We start from the raw sequence: 21,726 nt of genomic DNA, 5'->3' as shown, positions 1-21,726 counted from the left end.
ACCAGACAGGGTCTAATTTCTGTACTAAAACCGGGCAACGTTATTTCTATAGATCAAGCTGCGCATTCAAATTGCATTGTATTGCCGTAATTTTATTTGTGTCTATGCTAATATGTTTACACAACATGAACTCACGTGTTTTCAAACAAATTCGCCGATAATAGGTGATCAAAAGCGATCGGAATGTTACAAAAGTACAGATCGCATTCAGCTTACTTCATATGAGATGATCTTTGGAAAAATACGGCATAATTTGTCTTGGTGTTTGCGGAATGCCATGCAGTAAAATATTAATACGTTGCGGCAATTCATGATTGACAACTAACAATCGGCGTGTCCTTCGTATCCTCCACTGTCAATTTCTTATCCACTCACTAATCCTCACAAAAGCTTTGTGTTGATTACGTAATGTGTGGAGGAAAATTGCAATAAGTACAATGAAATAATGAGTAGGGCGGGCTCCGAGGCGGGTTTCTTCTTCATCTTACGTAACAGTATTGTTCTCCAAAAAACCCGGAAGCTTGTGGGTTTGGAGCTCTAGCTGAAATACAGCAAGATAATGTAAGATAGTAAATGTAAACCTGTATTTTAGCTAGAGTATTCTCTGACTAGGGTTCACCTACTCTTTGTTAAACTGACTCTCCATACACCAGACCAACAGCTTAACATCCCTCCAAGGGTTGCATACAAAAAAAGCTCTGCCTTATACCTGCAGGAAAAAATGGTGCACCAAATGGTTTCAACTGGGCTGTATCGCACAGTGAGCAGTGCATCGTGCATACTCACCGCCAGCTTGAATGGTCTAAAAAGTGCCCACCTTCAAAATCATTCCACTGCTCTTGTTGATACACAAGCTGTACAGATAAGCACAATTGATGAATCATGAGCATGTAGCATCTGGGTCTGATACTACATGTATACATATTGGAAAGTCACATTTGGCATGTCGCTTGGGTATTGAATCATCTAGTGAGTAAGCATCTTACTGTGTGCTTTAGGAATCTCTGTTAACTGCAGACGCACAGGAACCTCAGATGTCCCTCCTCAGTTGACCCGCCTGACTATGGTGTAAATAATTTGAATGAGTTTGTTCTGGAAAGTATAGGGTCCTCATCTGGCAAGAAATTTTGGATGCAATACATTTAGAGAATGCCATATCAGAATTTCACATTTGTGGATTTGCAAAAATATTGACAGTGACAAATAATTAAAATAGTGACCAGAGAGTCTGTATTATTTCACACAACAATTAATCAGTGCAAATTAAGCCACTTATGGTTTGGGTTAGGTTTAGGGTTAAGGTTGGGCTAAGGACCAGGGTAATTAAAGGGTTAAAACATGAGTAGATTCCTGAGTGTAGCTATGGCATAGCCATCATATCCCAGCAGCAAACCAATGTACTGTGTGTACAGTGGTAAAGTTTTGTATGGTTTTTATTTTTGCCCATTGCACTGTTAATTTAGAACCACAAATTCAAAAGTCAGCCCAAATAATTTGGACCCATATTGTTTAATGTGTACCCATTATCAACTGTAAATAAAAAAAAAGATCGCTACAATATCATGCTCAAGAGTGCTCGCTGCTAAAGCCAATAATCTAGAGAACAAGGTAATCTTTGATCAATATATAAAATAATATTTGACAAGATTTGGGACAAATCACAATAAATATAGCCAGAAGTTTGTCTGTATTTCAAGTTGCTCTATTCAAGTAAATGGATTACATAACATAATACAGTTAAAGGATATATTCACTCAGGGCTGCCAACTTTTGGAATTGCTTGGCGTGAGACAGAGAGTTACGGTTACGCTATCTCTAGGTTAAGCTATCTCTAAGGTTACGCTATCTCTAAGGTTCGTTATCACTAATTACGAAAAAGGTTCTCTATACCTAAGGTTCGATATCACTAATTTTGAAAAAGGTTCGGTATTTCTAAGGTTCGATATCACTAATTTTAAATAAGGTTAGCTATCTCTAATTTTAAATAAGGTCCGCTATCACTAATTTATTGAAGGTTCGCTATCTCTAAGGTTCGCTATCACTAATTTAAAATAAGGTCCGCTATCTTTAATTTTAACAATCCCGGTAACCCTAAGGTTAAGCTATCTCTAATTTTAAATAAGGTCCACTTCTTATCTCTAAGGTTCAAGCTATCTCTAAAGGTTCGCTATCACTAATTTCAAATAAGGTTCGCTATCTCTAATTTTTAATAAGGTTCACTATCTCTAATTTTAAATAAGGTTAGCTATCTCTAATTTCAAATAAGGTTAGCTATAGCGGTCCTTATTTAAAATTAGAGATAGCGGACCTTATTTGAAATTAGAGATAGCGGACCTTATTTAAAATTAGAGATAGTGGACCTTATTTAAGATTAGTGATAACTGAACCAGGTATAGCTTGAACCTTAATCGAAATTAGTAATACTTGAACCTTAGAGATGTGAACCTTAATTAATTAGGGATGGCAGAACCTGAAACAAAATTAGTGATAGCGAACCTTAGGTATAGCGGACCTTTATTGGAATTAGTGATGAACCTTAGAGATAGCGAACCTTCAATAAATTAGTGATAGCGGACCTTATTCAAAATTAGTGATAGCGAACCTTATTTTAAATTAGTGATGGCGAACCTTATTTATAATTAGTGATATCGAACCTTAGAACTAGCGAACCTTATTCTAAATTAGTGATATCGAACCTTAGAAGTAGCGGACCCTTTTTTTAGGTATAGCGCACCCTTTTCTCGATTAGAGATAGCGGAATTCTGATTTCCATAGACTTTGCGTTAGTGATAGCGAACCTTAGAGATAGCGGACCTTAGAGATAGCGGGATGTCACCGAGACAGAGGCGTACCGGGATTTGCCGACTACAATGTTCATTTTGACCCTTGACTATGTGAGCCACGGTCCTCGAGAATCTGAAAAGCGGACAAATTATTTGTACGATGCGTGAGATTTTACTCATTTTCCAGCTTTTTGCGTGAGATGTACTACCTATGCGTGAGATTATACTACCTTGGCGTGAGACCGTGAGAAAGTGACCCAATGCGTGAGACTCGCAGCCAATTTTGGCCGTGAGAGTTGACAGCCCTGATTCACTATCAGGCTCTACAATGTGTATTACGGGCAGAGAAAAACAATTTCCTAACGGATATATATTGCATCCTCTCCTTAAACTCTTTATATACGTTGGGCGGTCAATAAGTTTTTAGAACAAGGTATAGTACTTTGTCGCAGAGTAATAAATTTTGTCTCATTTGAAAGCTTGTTCCTCCACAATATTATTGCAAAAATATTTTAGTTTTGCAACACTGTGTATGGGCAGGACAATCTGCAGAGGAAGCCAACCTCCTTGACTTCACAGGTACTACCAGTAGTGAACAAAGGGTCATCATGGAATTTACTCCAGATGGAGTTGAAAACTCAAAAGAATGAGCCTCCTTGAAGATCAAACAAGGTCCAAAAGACTTGCTGATGTCACCACTAATGATATATGCTAGTGTAATGGCATGGCATTGATAATGAATAAAGAACCAACTAAGAAAGATGAGATAGCCACAAAATATGACAACTCTGATGAATGTGTTTACAGCATAAATCCATTAACATCTAGGTATTCAGTTAACATAATGTTTTCCAACACCACTAATTATGTATTACACGGGTTTCAATGGGAAATGGGTAATTTTGGGTGGGAATTTTCTCATATTCAGAACTCTCACAGTTAAATGCCACTAATATCTGGTGAAACTATATGATTTAGATGCCAAATGATCAAAGACTCAACATAGGTTGACCTGAGACTTCTTGTTTTAACGCACTGATGAACCGTAAACACCTTAAAATGGCAGTGCGCCCTCAAAGCTGAAAGTTACCATATGGTAAGGCGAATAAATACTATAAACCGAATCCGTGCGTATGACTTTAGGTACTATTACAACAAAAAATGTCATATAATGAGATAAAATATACCATTTTAAAGCATCAAACCCTAAAAAGTACTTTTTTTGGCTATATAACTTGATCAATTTCAGCGATTTTAATGCAGTCTTTTAGATGCCATACAAACAAATAGTTACTAAATCATTATTTCCATGTATCGCCCAGGCCTATTAATAGGATGACCAGCACAACAGCCCACTCATTTGGACATCTTTTGTGTTAACCATGTAGCACTGAGCACACACAATTTCAATGGGGTTGTCCATGCAGAGACTATCTCACTGGACTGACCAATGGATCTAGATTGAGTGCACACACAGTGAATCCAGTATTATTATTATCAGGCTGTTTGTCTGATAGGCAAAAACATGTTTTGAAAAAGTCCCAATATGCACCCCTAAATATCATTCAATATATCTATAACTTAGCCAAACAGCTGACAGGAAGTCCCCCTCTGGTAACGCCGAATTTATGCTCTCAACTACCCATAATTTTTCGTCCACAGCTAGCTAAAGTGAAATCTGAAGGTTATTTGTATAAAAGAGTGATTTTACTGTAAATTTTCTCCAAATTCCAAGATATATTAGGTGAGTAAACTTTTTGTATACTATACTATATATATTTACCTAATTCCATGATTGGGCAATTTCACAAAATTTCATTACTATTTAGGGGTGCATATTGGATGATGAAATTTAGACCCTCTTTAATCGGATTCAGAATTATGCAGTACCGTAGGCCTATGCACAATGTACTCTGCAATGACCATATTGCACATGAAATTGGTTCAATATTATTATTATAAATATACAAAACTTGACTCATCCAATATAACTTGGAATTTAGAGAAAATTTGCAGTAAAATCAAATTTTGATGCAGATATACTGTAGATTTCACTTCAGCTGGCGGTCATTAACAGTCACATAGTTCATATGTCTAACACTCCATAAGAAACTGAGCGCATGGATGAGTCTCATGTGTAAATAAAAAAATAACTTGTTATTTCAGTAAAAAAACATGTAATTAAGTTGATCTGTAGTGACAAATTTTTATGCAAGGTTTCGAATTGTGCACTTTTTTGCAGATAACTACAGCAACCATATTGTGGTCCAGGCATAGAGTCCAGTTAATGAAATCTATTTTAGAATTTTAAGTCCTACCTTCATAATATAAGGTTTGCTGGGAGCCTTACTGAAGAGTGGCTCATGGGGCAATCTGGAGACTTCCAGTTTGTTGACATAGCAGGTTTCAAGAAAAATTGAGTCAGGTGCAGTAAGGTATGCAGTGATCATGTTGAAAACTAAGATACAAAGAATTTGGCTGGTACTCTTTCAGGTATCCTGTTCTGCGAACTTATTGACCACCCCTCGTATGTGCATATTGGTATTTATTATTATTATCATTTTTATTATTATTTGTTCACATTGCTACATAATTTCACCCTGTATGGAGATTTAGTTCCATTTTGCCTACCCAATCCATGTGAGCCTACAAGTAGCAGATATGTCTATCAAAGCTGGCTGTTGAATTCTGCAGGTTGTCTTCCTCTATATCATTTGCCTCTTCCTCCTCCCCTTCTGAGCTCTCATACCACATCTTTGGTCCATCAACACCATCAGATATTAAATCACTAGACATGGCTTCAAATTCTGGACTGATCTTATCACTCTGCAAAAAAAAAGGAAAAAAAAGAAGAAGTAAAGATTGAAGTGTAGTTTGAGAGATTAGGGGATGATTTTATTTGCAAATAAAGGAATGTACAATGTAAAAATCCCAGATTATTTTAGGACTGCATGATCATGTAAAGAAAAATATATTTCCCCCCTCCCTTTTGACATACCAAAAAATATTTTCCCCCTTTTCGACATCCCAAACTAGAATTTTGCGGTTCTCGGGTTGTGCAGTTCTTGAGGCAAAGAATAGGCCGCAATGCCTCCTTGAAACGTATCATTATAACATGGGTGATTCCACTTGGAGCTGGGGGAAAAGAAAAAATTCAAAAAAAAAAAAATTCAATTCCCCCAAAAATAATAAAATAACAATAAATTTATGCATATGAGCTACCAAATTAGCATATTTTGTGACAAAACCTAGTGGTATTTGAAGACTGCCAATTGCCAGCCCTCCACCAAGTCACATCACCATATGCCTTACCAGTTCCTAAAAATTGCACTTGCAACCCCTGATGGATGGACAAAAAAATGTTCTGCATATGAGCTACTAACCATATTTTGTGACGAACGCCTACTAAAACTGCTAATTGCCACATTTCCTAACATGTTTCTGCACCTTTTTGGAGTGTACTATCGACCCCCCCCCCTTTTGGCCTGACACAAAAAAATCTTTGCCTGTCCCTCCTTTTGGCTTTAATATTCTTGCCCATCCCCCTTTTACTATTAATATTTTTAACAATGAAATGTTAATTGTTACTTATTTTGACACTTCTGAACATTTTAACATATAGAGATTGCTACAAAATGATTCGACTTGAGCATGAAATGTTTTGACTCGTTACAGCTCTGTGAATCCATATGGCCAGTCGTGCCAGAGTCAGACATGTTACAGTGCATCCAGCGGTCATATACACCTCATTCATATAAGATAAACACAAAAATATCTTGAACAATAAAACTGACCAGCAGGAAGAAATTGATATATTTTGACATAAACTGATCCTCTGATACTTAGAATAACAGAAACCAGATGTATCCTGAGTGTTCATACAATATAACAATTTGACAACTAACAAGTTGACATTATAGATATTGATTGATATATCAACAAGCCAACTATTAGTAATTGAAATGACAAGATATGACTTGTATGGGTGTCTGAAAATTGTACCTACAATAAAAGGACTTTCTTTCATAATATTAGCTATTATCAAAATTATTGTCAAATCAAATTTGATGCTTCTTCCAAAATGTAATCCCTAAAATGACCAGAAAAACATCAATCTACAAATTAGGAGCCATTAGATACAGCTTTTAGAAACAGGATCCCAGGGGCCACTGGTCATTGAACAAGATCAAAGCACTCTATGTCACATGAATAGGGTATTGAAAACAAGCAAATGTGAGAAAAAGGGTACTCCTTGCTCAATAAATCATACATATAAAGGGTATATTTTGAGAATCTGACTGGACCTGGTTTCAAGATATGTCAAGAAACCTATTGTAAGCTATGAACAAAAATGCCCAAAATGGGATATTACCAGTACATTTGTCCAGCTCCCATTAAAATAACCCCTTCAAAACCATCAAACTAAAGGAGGCACTGACCCTCTTAGAGCTATCTAAGACATGGAACTATTGCACACTGAGAAATCATTGTACACACCAAAAACCTTTGAATCCATCCAAAAATAATTGAATCATAACACTATGGGAAATATCAAAGAAACCATATTAGACACATCCAAAAATGGAACCATATCGCAATGGGAACCATGGAATGGATCCATGGGATACACAGAACCATCATAAAAACTAGAATTATGTGGTTCATGATTAAGGTGGCCCCCACACAAAGGTGTGTAAATAACAAAGGTTTGTAAATACAAATAATATGCAATATGCAAATAAGCTCCTTAATATTCAGAAATATGCAAATAACATCACACAAAACTATGCAGCACATGTGGCCAATGAAAACAAACAAACAAAATGGGCCGGCAATTTCACCTGCAACTTTCATGTGTTTTCGGTTAACATTGCACTTCACAAATCAGTATTTCTGTGCAATATATTAGTTAATTAAGTAAATTAGTCCATAATTCACCATTTATGGGGTTCAGTTGCTGAGAAATGATGTGCATAAACTTTGAGCCTAGTTTATGGAAGTTTTGAAAGGTTAAAAAATTAACGCGGCGATACACGATATGAAAACAAAATCAGCGGCGCCCAGCCTTGTATTTTCTGTGTGGTATTTTGAAAGATAATGACAAATTTATTTAAATAAACAGTTAACATTGTTAAATTGGTTTTTTTTTAATTTGTACACAGTAAATCAGGCTGAGATTTCTATGCATCCAGTTGAGATTTTTTGGACCCCCCTGGATTTAGGGATTCAGTGCGTCCATATTACCTGCTTTTCACAATTTTGTGAAATTGCATTAAAACGTGAGTGACCCCTAGCATTGATAGTCCATCCAAACAACAAACAAATTTGGTTGTGGAGCCTTAATTGAATCAAGAAATTCTGAGTTATCTTTCAAACTTTATTTTTTGGAGTGTATCACAGATAACACAAAATTCTGCAGTGGGCTGTATTGCCAATGCTGTTGTGTATAGGGCATGTGGACTTCTCCACCCAAAAGGATATTCATTTATTGTAGCCAAAACAAACACTAATGAATGACTGGATAAAGGGTCCAATTTTAACTGCAGGAGCAAAATATCAACTTACCAGACCAGGTGGTATCTTTATACCAGGCTTTTGTACATCTTTTCTTGCAATATGACCGCCACCTCCACTGCTGTCGTTATTCTCCTCACTATAACTACTTTCATTATCATCATCACTGCTATAGCTGAACAACCTATAAAGTCTCTCTTCAAGTGTCTTCTTTCCTACATCATTTATATCACCACTAGATGAAGCCGATTTCTTTACCATCTCATTTCTTGGTAGTATGCTATGTCTCCATGTTCTGCCACCATTTCCAGACATCCGTAAAAGATCTGGAGTTTCATAGATGGGTGATAAATCTCGCCGCTTTGAAATTGCACTTTTCCTCATTGAATCCTGATCCCCTAAGTCTGCATCAAGAGCAAAAGTAATATGCTTTTCACTTTTAGATTTCTTGCCATCTCTACTCTTTTTACCCGTATTCAAAATGCCACTTCGCTTAGTGGGTCTCTTTGGTGATGGGGACTCCTGTTGGTCACTTTCTGACCAAGTTGCAGTTGATGAAGTGCTAGAAACACTGGAGTCAGAGTTTAGCCTCTTCAATGTTTGACCTCTGTTATCTGCAACATCCTGCTGTGGTACATCCTCAATGTCACCTGCTTTAACAATACTGGCACTATCACCATTAGTTCTGTGAACGTCACGCATATAAGCAGGAACATCCCTAAGCATGTTGTATTTGTGTGCTGGAAGATGTTTAGCAAATAATTGGTGCAAATTTTCAGTACTATTACCAATTTTTTCAACAATGGGGACAGGTCGCATGAGTGTCATTTCATCCTGAATGGCAAGTACATTACTGGAACCAAATGGATCATTTTCATCGTCACTTGAGTCTGTCATGCCATCATACACCGCCCCTCTATTGTCAGCACTCCCTAGTGGTGATCCTTGGATGATGCCATCTGCTGACAATGACCTTGCATGTGGTTTATTACCCGTTTCAACTCTAATGGACAATGCATCATCTCCTAAAGGCATATCGGATCAGACTTTGTTCTTTGCACAGTTATTGTGTCAATTGTCTCTAATCGAGTTCTATCTGGCTTTGACCCTGTGTTCGGATTATTTTGTATCCTATTATCGACTATAGCTTTATTATGACAGTTTGATTTTGCTTGACTTGATACAAGCAGGTCAACACTATCTCCACCTTTAACTATACTAGATGACATATCACATTTATTACAATCAATATCTTCAGTACCGCAACATCCATCGTCACACTTTTCTAAGCAGGATTTCTCCCCAGTTTTGGATGAATTGCTTGATTTGGATGTAGATTCTCTGTTGCATTTTGATTTTTCTCCCTGCTCATTTGAATGCAAATGAGATGAAGACCACTGATTAGTGTATTCATTTTTTGATCACATTGAGTTTTTGTTCTGCTTGATGGAAAGATGGTGGTTGATCTGTTGCTCTTTGCCTTTGTAGGTGTGCTTTATTTGAAATCTTTGCATAGGGAGGAACATGTAACTGATTGCCAGTTGCTGGCATGTGCCCATCTGCTTCTGTTACTGACACCACTACCTCCCCGGATTGTCCTGCCTCATCTGTCCAGGTCACCTTTCGTCTTCTGGAATCCCTCAAACTGCCATTAGATCTCATCAGTGTTGTTAAGGAGGAGCACGAGGAACTAAAAGATGATGCATAACTACTACTTAAGCTGAGATTATCCACACTTTCTTCTGAGAGACTTGGACCTTGGCTTGCTAGCCCATGACTAACTTCACTTAGACGAGCTCTGAAATGCAACAAAAATAAATAAATAAATGAATCAAATGGTTCTTCTGAATCATGAATAGATTTTTGCAAATGCTGAAGGTGTGTGTCTGTTCTATATCAACATACCAAGGACTATTTTCTGTCACAACACTTGTGTGGAATCTTTTCAAACAAAAGTTATACAAATAATATACAATATATCATCAATTGGGAGACGTAGGACTCAAATGCATTTTTAAGCTGTGGTATTCTCTTGATATAAAGATCCAGATCCAAAAATGATGGATCATCCAGGGTATACATGTAAGACCTTGTAGTTTGACAATGGTAAACATGGACCAAAATATTCCAAAATATTTTCAATGCATGTTTATACAATGTACAGGGTGTCCCAGAAAAAATTACCGGGCGAATGAATTTGGACGTAAGTCGAAAAAATAGACATTAGAATCCAAAAATCTAAACATCAGTGACAGCGTGTAGCCCATCTTATTCTGCATCTTATACGCCAACTTCACTGGAATCGGTTGACTGATCGCGAAGAAATGAGCGATTACATAACGCATGCGTCAATTCACTTCATTCCAAGTTTGAAAGAAAGATCATTCAACTCAATGTATACTATTAGGTAACTGTCAATGGGCTTTATATTTTGTTCTATGGAATCCTTGTTGGTTTTTTTTTACAATCTGTTTCTTGCAAAACATTTAATTAGGTTCTGTTCAAATTTGAAAACCTGCACGATATTGAAAATTAAAGCTAGCATGTAAGACGATGCTCGGTACTTGTAAATATATTTTTTCGTTAATGTTGATATAAATGTTGCATAAAGAATTATTGCATAAAGAATTCCAGATGGCTGAACAAATTTCTCACACACATTAATGTTTTTGTAATATTTCCAAGAAATTGTAATGCAAAGTTTAAATCTCTTAAAACTTCAACATTAATGTTGCATGGTATATCAATCAAAAATCACACGTAAAGCTGTAAGCACTTGATCATTGTTAATCGTTGGAAAGTTAAAATATAACATATTTGCACAACATAAAGAATTGAAGTTGGAAAGTTTCCAATTGCAGAAATCAAAGTTTTCTCGGACAAACTGTTATTTATCTTCAGTGAAAGCATGAATGACAGTTACAAAATAGATAATGTGGACTAAATTGAATGAGATACACAAACTTTAGGAAGCGGTGAGTGAGTATGTAAAAAGCGCCTGTTGATCAAACTTGGAATGAACTGACTTGATGCACGCATTATGTAATCGTTCATTTCTTCGCAACCAGTCAACCGAATCAAATGAAATTTTCGTATGTAATGCACAACAAAATAAACTATGCGTTACATTTTAAATTTTTGATTCTGATGTCTATTTCTCGACTTACGTTCAATTTTATTAGCTCGGTACTTTTTTCTGGGACACCCTGTATACTAATCTAGCTAATCTATGGACGTAAATAGCCAGATTAAAGTGGGGGAAACATGTACTTTGTTTCTTGACAGACATGTACATGCAGTTCACACAAAATTATTGTCTATTGTTGACCCAATTTTTTATAGCCAAGGCTCGCTGTTTACCGAAGGTGTACCGACAGCCATGATGGGGGGGGGGGTAGGGGTTAAAAGGTCATCTTTCCAGTTGAATTAGCACTGATTATAAAGGATTTAGTCTAGGATAGAGACCATTGAAGACTCAGTATAACTGTGAAGTTGCATACTAATGGCATTTTTTTGCATGAAGTATTAGAGGAGGATATGTAGATTCAGAATCAGCCGGGTGCCAAAAAGGCACCCTTGAGCAAATAGAGTAATTGAGGCCAAAGGTCACTTGGGAGATAAAATTGGAAAATGTATTGATCAAGTTATAAAATAGCATAAGTTGTTTGTCTGGTCCCAAGGAATAAAAAAGTCAATGGTCATATATCTCCAGGATGCATAATTAAGGGTATAGGTCAAAAGGTACAATAACAATGTCATTAGGCCAGATTTTCAAAATGCTCCAAATTAAGTGAAAATAGTGTCAAATTATTTGTCTGTACGATTTATTAAAATGTATAATTTGCTATATGAGAAGTCTTTATTCAAGAATCATGAGTCCAAGTTCAACAACCCTATGATTATTTTATCATTAGTCTAAGTTGAAACAAGCCCCACACCTTTTATTTTAATCCCACACTTTATATCATGTCACGCTTTTTACCCACAAAGTTTAAACCCCCACGCTTTTATTGATTTTCCGAATTTCAAAGTGGCACGCTTTAAAAAGCGTAGACTGCCAAGTATGATATCTCATTAATTAGGCATTCCTAATTCCATTGTTCCTCTCATTGCTAGGAATTTAAAAAAGTCAATTATCATATTGCACTAGGATGCTTAGTTCAGGAGTTATAGTAAAATAAGGTCAAATGTAAAATATCTCATGCACAGAAGCTTAATTTTCAAAATGCACTGATTAGATCGAAATTGGTCTTAAATTATTCCTCTCGGCAAACCAAATAGGAATTTTTGAGAAATTTATTTGAGAAATATATAACCTCAGAATCAAATGAAATCATAGGTCAAATGTTATGCTTAAGTACATATTTCTATTGGACTTTGGCTGCATGAACTCTAAGGGGGGACATGAAAATACAAACATGCACTTAAATTGTGAATTAAAGGGCCAGGGTTAAAGGGGGATGGCCCGATTTAACTATATAAAGTTTTCTTCTTGACCTTAACCACCAATTCCCATCTGTGAAGTTTCACGCTGGTGTTTCAATTCATTTTGATATGAGAGATAAAAATGTAATTTTCTAGCCCCATAGGAACACTGTGTATTAATTAATTGGTCAACTAAATAGGTGCGCCTTTTTATTCATAACAATCAAACTAAATATCTTTGAGCCCTGAAATTTCACAGGGTGAGTGAGAAAAATAGTATCTTTCTCTTGATACCAAAATAAATACCACTTCCGGTAAAATCTGAGGTTCTGGGGATGAGGCTATTAGCTATGCCCTTGTTCTAATGTAATATATGAGACCAGTTTCGATGACATCAGACTATTTTGAAATTTTGACCTCTGTGTATCAGAGATGCCAATGGGTTATGAAAAAAAATCTGAAATTTGTAACGTAGGGGAGCAAGCGATCAAGTGTCGCCCCACGGCCGGGGTCCAGGGTTTCTACACATTTTACACTGCAGGAGACACCATTTCTGAGGGTAAAATTACATTCAAATGAATAAAAAAATAAGGTTCTTTTGAGAAAACAAGCCTAGATAGCAGTATTGAAGACTATCTATTATACATGTAATATTCTTCAAGGCTTGTTTTCTCAAAATTATACCATAAAATATGCAAATTAGGTACCTAAGCCCAGGCAATTTTAGCAGAATTAGCACCCCAAAAGGCCATTTTAACATAAAAACCAGTTTTAGACTTTTTTGAAAAAATGCTTCCTTCACCCAAAAAAAGTGGTTTTAAATGTTCAGTTTCCTATACTTTTGTACATGAGAGACATTTTCCAAAGTATTTTTTGGCCTAATAACATGGCCTACATGGCTGAAATGGATATATATAATGCGTAATATAAAAATGATGATTCATCAAATTTTTGACCCCCACCTATTTTTTTTTAAATTTTCAAAAAATATTTTTGGCCAAAAAGCAAGTTATATGTCCTAAATTACTTGTTATTTAATGTTGAAACCATAGAAATACTGCTACTTCAAAAAAAAAATGTTAATTTTATTTTACAAAGTTGATAAAGTTGTACATTTTAATTACTTTTACTTCTACTGAACAGCAGCAATGTATATTAATTCAATGTGTTCTGACTGTTCAATAGAAGCAAAAGTAATCAAAATGTACAACTTTATCCAACTTTGTAAAATAAAATTGGCAATTTTTGTTGTTGAAATAGCAGTATTTCTATGGTTTCCAACCTTGAATAACAAGTAATTTAGGGCCTATAACTTGCTTTTTTGGCCAAAAATATTTTTTGAAAAAAAAAAAAAAAATTTTTTTAGAAAATCTGATTTTTTTGAAAAATACAAAAATCGGAATTCGATTTAAATCGGAAGATTGGCATCTCTGGTGTATGAAATTTTGGACATTTGATTTTGATTTGATTTGATTTGTTCGGGTTTGACAACCCTGGATAACCCAAGAAAGCCACTATTGAAGCTTATTTCCAATGGGGTCCATTTGAACACCGGGACGGGTTGGGAACAGTCAGGGGATAACACCCTACTCTTTTCGAAGCTGACTGCGAGATACATGTACAGGTATGGCTCTCTGCACATGGGACCGACGGCTTAACGCCCCTCCAAGGACGGAGTACTTTCATGATTCATTTACCCAATTCTAAATGAACCATGGGGAGAGCGGAAGTCTGAATTGAATCTACAGAAGTTGCCAATTAATTTCAGACTTTTTTTTTTTTCAAGCCAATATCCCATTATTTCTTCTTTTTTTTTAATTTTACCCGTAACCCCACTAAAGGCAAGTACTCTAACCATTGCGCCACACTCTCCCATTTGACCTATTTGAGCTTATAACTCCTGAACTAAGTACCGTAGAAAAATATGACAATTGACCTTTTATGCCGTGTGATGAGAGGAACAATTTGATATACATTAAACATGGTGGGATTATTTTAATGTTTTTCCCCCACAGTGACCTTCGACCCCTCGTAGAAACCACAGGGGGGATAGACAAAAATGGAACCAATCAAACTGTTATCATTTCAGGTTTAAGGATTCAAAAAAACATTGGTTCCACTAATGTAGGAATATAAAATCCCAAACCCATAGTGCCCTGTACTAATATCCCTGGTTGATACTTACAGTACAAAAATACATTAGTACACAACTTCACACCCAAAAGGCCATTTTCTTCGACTGATTCTAAAAATTCAAAGGATTCTAAGTTTTAAGTGCTCCCTAAGACTTTTTAGAATAACTCAAAAATGTTTTTTGTTTTTACAAAATTAACAAATAAAAGTAATTGGTAGCACATGCATGTTGTTTGACACAGCTGGTTTAAGCAATGCAGTATATTATACTACATTATGCAAGCTTTATGAGAGTTCAATGGTTCAGAGTGCAACTTTTAAAACTGCATCTTTTCTTACAGAATGAGCCATTGTGGCCGAACGCAACAATATGTGACATTGTACTTTGGACCATGTGTGTGAAACAAAGAAGGCTACCAATAATTATTGCTAGCCTATTTTGTTTTACACACATGGTCCTATTTACAATTTTTTATTTTGTAAATGAGTGTTTGATTTATTTTTAAAAGTCTTAAGGGGGAACTTAAGGGTACTTGCCCATCAATTTCATTCAGGGGCATGTTTGAAAAACGGCACAGCGCATTAGTAAAAAGAATAAAAAACACTAAAATTTTCACCAGGGTTCGAACCACTGCCAATTGCACTATGAATGCTAAAGATGCCTACTGTGCCACGGTGACTGTGGTTAACATTCGGCGATTTTCAAAGATATACATATCAACACGTTTCTAGTGTATTGAAAATCAGATTTTGGTAGGAATACAGTCATAGAAAGACATATATGACTCTACTTGTCTGTTTGTTTTTCATTTAATACAAATTAATTTTGATGAATTGAACTGGTACGACTCTTAGGACTCGTGATAAACGACGATTAATTTTGTAATAATAAAATGAAAACGCTGGCTCACTCACGATGTCATTTGTAATTCATGTCAAAACCTGGGGAGGACCACACACATCTGTGTTACTGTATACGTGCGCAATCGATACTCAATGATCCAGACAATACAGTTTGAATATACCGCCCTTATGTATGCACCTGCTTGACACATCTTGTCACTTATGGAAGATATACTATAGGCCTACCCTAATAGCTTACAATAGATACCCCACCGTAAATAGCTCTCTTCATTACCTCGCTGTGCCATTATATACGCCAGTAGTGTACATATTCCTTTTGAACCATATTTTGTTCAAAAATGATAGGAAGGACTGTTTTCAGCTAAAATGTTGGTTATCAGCAGATGCTTAATGATACCGGGAAGTGTTGCAGAAAGGTAAGCGTACTCTTTATTTATTCAAAATATCACATATCAATGAATTTAAATTGGAAATCCAAAAAGGAAATGTCAGGTCAAAATTCTCACCTTAGAATTATTGTGAAATAAAATCAAACCAAATTTAGGTTCCACAAACAACATCCAATTATTCCCATTGGTGTTTGCTACACGTGCATATAATAAATTATGATTTGGGGCTAATTTGAGAAGAGTTAATGTCTCGAGTGTCAAAATACACAGAGTGATGTTTTTGATCAAAAACATCAACAATTCAAGACTCTGTAAAAACAAATCAAGAATTTTCTGGGATAATTGCAACTAAGTATAATGAAAGTTATGATCTAAGCTACCAGATGCATCATTAATTTCCTGACTATGATATTTAGTTGTGGAAAAAGATTACTTTAATACATTTATGTATGTGGAGACTTGTTTTAAAAACCTTTCTCATATTTAATTTCCCACATAGTTTAACTTAATTTCTCCATCTCGAATGCGATTTCGGAATGATTTCCAAACCTCTTTCTTAAAACTTCTTGGATGAGAAGATGATAGAAGGTGGGTATTGAACTGAAGGCCTATAGATAATAACATCACTGCTCTTCTCCATCCGACTCATTAGCTCAGTTGGTATAGCATCGGTCCGGTGATCCGAAGGTCCCAGGTTCAAATCCTGGATGGTCAGTGAAATTTTTTCACTGGCTGTCATTTATGTATGTGGAGACTTGTTTTAAAAACCTTTCTCAGATTACTTTTTGTAGCCATTTTTCTGTCATGTACTTCTTTCTGTCAATCACATAATGAGCTATCGTAGCTATATGCTTTGAGCCATTTTGAACATAGTTGGTTACTAGCACCATTGAGTTGGGGCACATATGTCACATGATCAACTTCCATACATGGTACATAATAAATGCCCCTTTGCTACATGCCTGGACACTACAGTAATAATTTCATGTGAATGAACACAGCAGTACACAATCATATTTCAAAGGACAAAAGGCGTGTGGGGTGTAAATACTGATAACCAATCAAAATATGTAATCGGATATACCAATCAGGAGTGAGTTGGATTCACTTATGTGGGTGTGTACGTGGTTATTTGTTGCGCTATATATGCGGGTGTTTGTCATAGGCTATGTTCATTCAAACAAAATTCTTACTGTAAGTAAATTGAATAGTGTCCATCCTAGTTCCTTACCGCATACGATCTAGTGTATGAGTTGGATCCTCCATATTTTGTGTAGGCCATGATGTTGCTCTGCTGGGTAATTTGGGTATCACAATATTGCCAAGTTGATCTTCTATCTCTTGTATGCGGTTACCATGGTCACCTTGTCGTCGTTTCTCTTCTTCCTCAACAAGATTCTGGCATGCTGTCTCTAATTCTGCAGCTTTTCTCTTGGATTCTGACACTTCATCACTTTAGATGGAAATATATAAATTACATATAGATTAATGTTTATAATCAACAAAATATCTATTTGCGAGTAGATCTTCTCAAAGGTGCAATTAAATCAATCACTTTACTGATGATGTTTCAAGTAAATATGACAAAAAATTCAAAAGCAGTATAATTGCAACATTTGCTTTGGAATTTAGATTTGTACATGATTGTAACATACTTTATCTTTGTCTTATCCACATATTATTTGTTACACGCTTTATTAAGGGGGTACTACACCCCTGTGGTAAATTTGTGACTATTTTTGCATTTTTCTCAAAAAATAATAACACACTGTTTACAAAAGTTATGTATATTATTGGGGCAAGGAATTCAATTACTACACTGAAATATTAGTGACTCAAGACAAGCGGTTCAGTATATATGATAGGAAATGAGGTACATCCTAGTGGTACCTTATTTCTTATCATAAATAATGAACCGCTTGTCTTGGGTCACTGACATTCCAGTGTAGTAATTGGATTCTTGCCCTATAATATACATAACTTTGGTGACCACTGTGTTATTAGTTTTTGAGAAAAATGCAAAAATAGACACAAATTTATCGAGGGGTGTAGTACCCCCTTAAGGGGATTTCAATACCAAAACCCTGTACTGTTCTATTTGGTATCAAAGGATAGCTATGGGTCTCTTCTATACAGTGATACCAAAACAAGTACCAAGGTGATGCCATAATGCAAGTGCGCATTTGCAAAACTGGGACATTCTGGCTATGTGCAAAACAAAGGCACATTATCATCAGATGTTTGGCTAAACATGAATGGTGGACAAAGGGCATTTTGAAAATTGAGTTACTATATAGTTAGGGTTAGACGAATCGCCATCTTTTTTCTGAAACAAGTAGTTTCTATAGCCAAATTTAGTGTAGAACGCAATTCTGTCATTTGATCTCCGATGATGTTTGACCCCCTTCTGATTAAAAATTAAAAACGGCATCCCCAAAATGTCCTCAATTTGCTTGATGGGATATTTTCAAAGATGTATGGCTTCAAATATGTCGTATTTAAAATGTTTTGTGGGTTGGGGAGCATGAATTTGACATTTTACACATGATTAGCAGTACCCTGCACAAGTAATGAGTTGAATTTCAGCGAATTTGATTAATGACAACTGCTTCTTTGTCCAGCTTTTAACATACCTGAACATCATTACATAATATGGTATTATTGTGTTATTTTCTGCCTTCTTATGGCTTTCTACATCATTCTTTGGCTTTATGTGTCTTTCTGTGGCTTTCATTGTGCTGTTGCAGCTTTCCATCAGCATTGTCTGAATGTACTTGAACATCATTCTATGTGTTCCTTTGGCTTTCATCTGCATTAAGTAGCATTTAACATGCTTGAACATCATTCTGTATCTCTATGGATTTTGCTGTGCATGTTTCTTTCAGCAGTGCAACATTGTCTGGCTTTTAATGTATTCATATTACATTTTTCTTTCTATGGCTTTCATGCGTTATTTGCGGACTTCCTATGGTACTTAGTAGGCGATTCTATGGCATTCAACAGCTTTTGTTGTGCTTCTGCAGCTTACAGCAGAATTACTGGCATTTAATGTACTTGAACATCATTCTGTGTCTTTCTATGGCTTTCTGTATTATTTTTTGGCTTCCTATGGTTTCAGTGCACCTTTCGCTGGCTTGCTCTGCCTTTCTATGGCTTTCCATACTTCTGTGGCTTGCAGCGGTATTGTCTAGATCTCAACATACTTGAACATCATTCCGTCTTTCAATGGCTTTCAGCAGTAATTATCTGGCTTTAAACAGATAATGAACATCATTTTTTTTCATGACTTTCGCTGTGCTCCTGTGGCTTTCAGTAGATTTCTCTGGCTTTAAATGTACTTAAATATTATTCTCCGTTTTTTGTATAGCTTTCTCTGCATTGTTATTAGCTTTGCTCCAAAGCCGACCTATTTTCTACCCAATAGAAAGAAAAACCATGCCATATCCCCTCTGACGCACTAGTGAAGACCGGCCTCGGCTGGCGCCTTCGGTTAGTGGACTTTCGCGGTTAGTGTGGTGGGGTCATCAATGGTCTTTCCTGCAGTGTGGCCCTGTTGTGATGTTGGTGACCCACTGGCTCGCTTCGCTCGCGTGCCTTTGTTGCCTTCGACAAGGGGATAGTGCAGTGGTCTGTTACTTCTGAGCACAGATGTGTTGGTGACTAAATGTAGTTTGCCTTAGTACCGGTAGTGATATGCTCTAGAGCACAGATCCAGGATCAGTGACTCGGAGTGATATTATTTTTATTCATTTTGTTTTACTATACATTTTCTTTACTACTTGTCACTTGCTTATTTTATTCGGGGATCACTGGATCACTGGTACACCGAGGGCTCTGATCAAGAGCTACATTGTTATGTCGTTCAGTTGCATTTTTTGGTTTTAAAACAATGTCATTCTTTGTCTTTCTATTGCATTTTCTGGCGTTTCAGCATACTTTAACTTCATATTGTCTTTCCATTGCATTTTTTATGCTTTTGTGATTTGCTGCATCCTTTTAACAGACTTGAATGGCATTCTCCAACTTTTTGCGGATTTGTATGTGCATCTGTGTCTTTAATCGGCATCTGGCTTCTAACATTCTTAAACATCATTCTACAATGTATATCTTTATATGACTTTCTCTGTGCCTCTGGCTACCTGTATAATTATATGGCTTACTTGAACTGTATTTTCCATCTTTTGAGCTTTTGTGGCTCTATTGTACTTTTTAATTTCTATGCGTAAATTAATTCTTTGTCTCACGTTACTTTTGACTTCAAAAATTCAATGCGGAATGATGCGGTTTTTTTTTTTGTTGCTTTTTTTAAATTCGCTGCTGAATCAGAAATGTTGAGGTCTTTTTTGTACTGATCGTCACATGTACTGTGTTGTTTATCTCCTTTTCATTCTATTTTATCACAACATTATGCTTTTCTATGCTTTCCTTTATCCTTTGCAGGAATAGAGAATACTGGTTCCCAATTCAAGAAAAAGAAGTTCTTCTACCCAGATACTGCATCGCACATCTAATTCTGCAACTTTCAAGTTCAATCCTTCGAATTCTTTAACACATGGATTTTGTCCATCAAAAATTTGCTGTAGAATTTCGGCAAAAGTACATTTGCTTTTGCTCTGATGCAGAACCCATCCGATTGAATCGTTTTTATACAGTATCTTAACCCACAATATAGCTGTATCTGACGCCATATTTGGCACAAAAAAAAGTAAAAGAAGTTGAAAAAATCGGCAGAAAAAAATTAAAATCCACCCGAGATATTCTCAGCTCGTCGCTATTAGTCTTGTGTCCGCCTGTCACTGGGAAGCATTGTGTAGAGGCTAGTCACGATATCAACCTCTAACACTGCATTTTGTGATCGCTAGCGTAACATTTACAGTAAAGAAACAAGCAAAACTCGACTGGAGCGAGACGATCATGTTGATGTAGACTCGCTTTCCAGTCGTCTTCTAAAAAAATGATTTTAAACAATCTGAATTTTACAATTCTAGAAAAAAAAATCGGAAAATTTAAGAAATTCAATGCGGGAATTCGACGATAATTTTACCAACGTGCGCGGGTAACGGAAGACAAAGAATTAATTTTGTTTGGGCTTATATGGTGCTTAATATTTCTCAAAGCTTTTGTGGCTTTATTGTATGTCTTTCTCCACCATTCTTTGTCAATATTTATCTTTCTATGGCTTCTGTGTCTTTCAGCGGCGTGGTCTGGCTCAGGCTCAGGCCCATGCGCATAATTTATGGAGGGAGTGCGGGACTTCCAAAAGATGGAAATTTTTGAATGCCTTATCACTAAAAAGTTGGCCTTTTGTAAATTTTTCACCCCGTTTTGAACTTTTTTTTATTGGATAAAAAATAGCAGCGAGTGGACCTTTGTATATTTGAGAAGGGGTGTTGCCGCTCCACTTACATACGGGCATGGTCAGGCTTTTAACATACTTGTATTTGACGTCATTTTCTGTCTTTCTAAGGTTCTATGTGGTTCTGCACCTAGCTGTTAGTGGCATTCTCCTGATTTTTATCATATGGTACTCGAGTCATTCCGTGTTTCTATTGCTTTCTGTGTCATTATCTGGCTTGAATGTCAGTCTCTGTCTTTCTATGTCTCTGTGCTTCTGTGGC

The 21,726-nt window shown here is 36.2% G+C and overlaps 1 protein-coding gene across 1 annotated transcript in view; it reads right to left on the bottom strand.

The window, feature by feature from the left end:
• Positions 1 to 5,028: 5,028 nt before the first annotated feature.
• LOC140158732 (uncharacterized) overlaps positions 5,029 to 21,726 on the bottom strand; it is a 72,911-nt gene continuing 56,213 nt past the window's right edge. The window contains exons 11-14 of the mRNA XM_072181930.1: positions 17,340 to 17,561; positions 9,711 to 10,095; positions 8,349 to 9,338; positions 5,029 to 5,609 (exon numbers count right to left, since the gene is read on the bottom strand). Of these exons, the coding sequence (XP_072038031.1) occupies positions 5,430 to 5,609; positions 8,349 to 9,338; positions 9,711 to 10,095; positions 17,340 to 17,561 (1,777 nt within the window). The 3' untranslated portion in view covers positions 5,029 to 5,429. The remainder of the gene's footprint in view (positions 5,610 to 8,348; positions 9,339 to 9,710; positions 10,096 to 17,339; positions 17,562 to 21,726) is intronic.

The sequence above is a fragment of the Amphiura filiformis genome, chromosome 1 (genome assembly GCF_039555335.1).
Source record: "Amphiura filiformis chromosome 1, Afil_fr2py, whole genome shotgun sequence".
NCBI lineage: Eukaryota > Metazoa > Echinodermata > Ophiuroidea > Amphilepidida > Amphiuridae > Amphiura > Amphiura filiformis.
The sequence above is the reverse complement of the archived record's forward strand: the minus strand, read 5'-3'. Positions and strand labels throughout refer to the sequence as shown.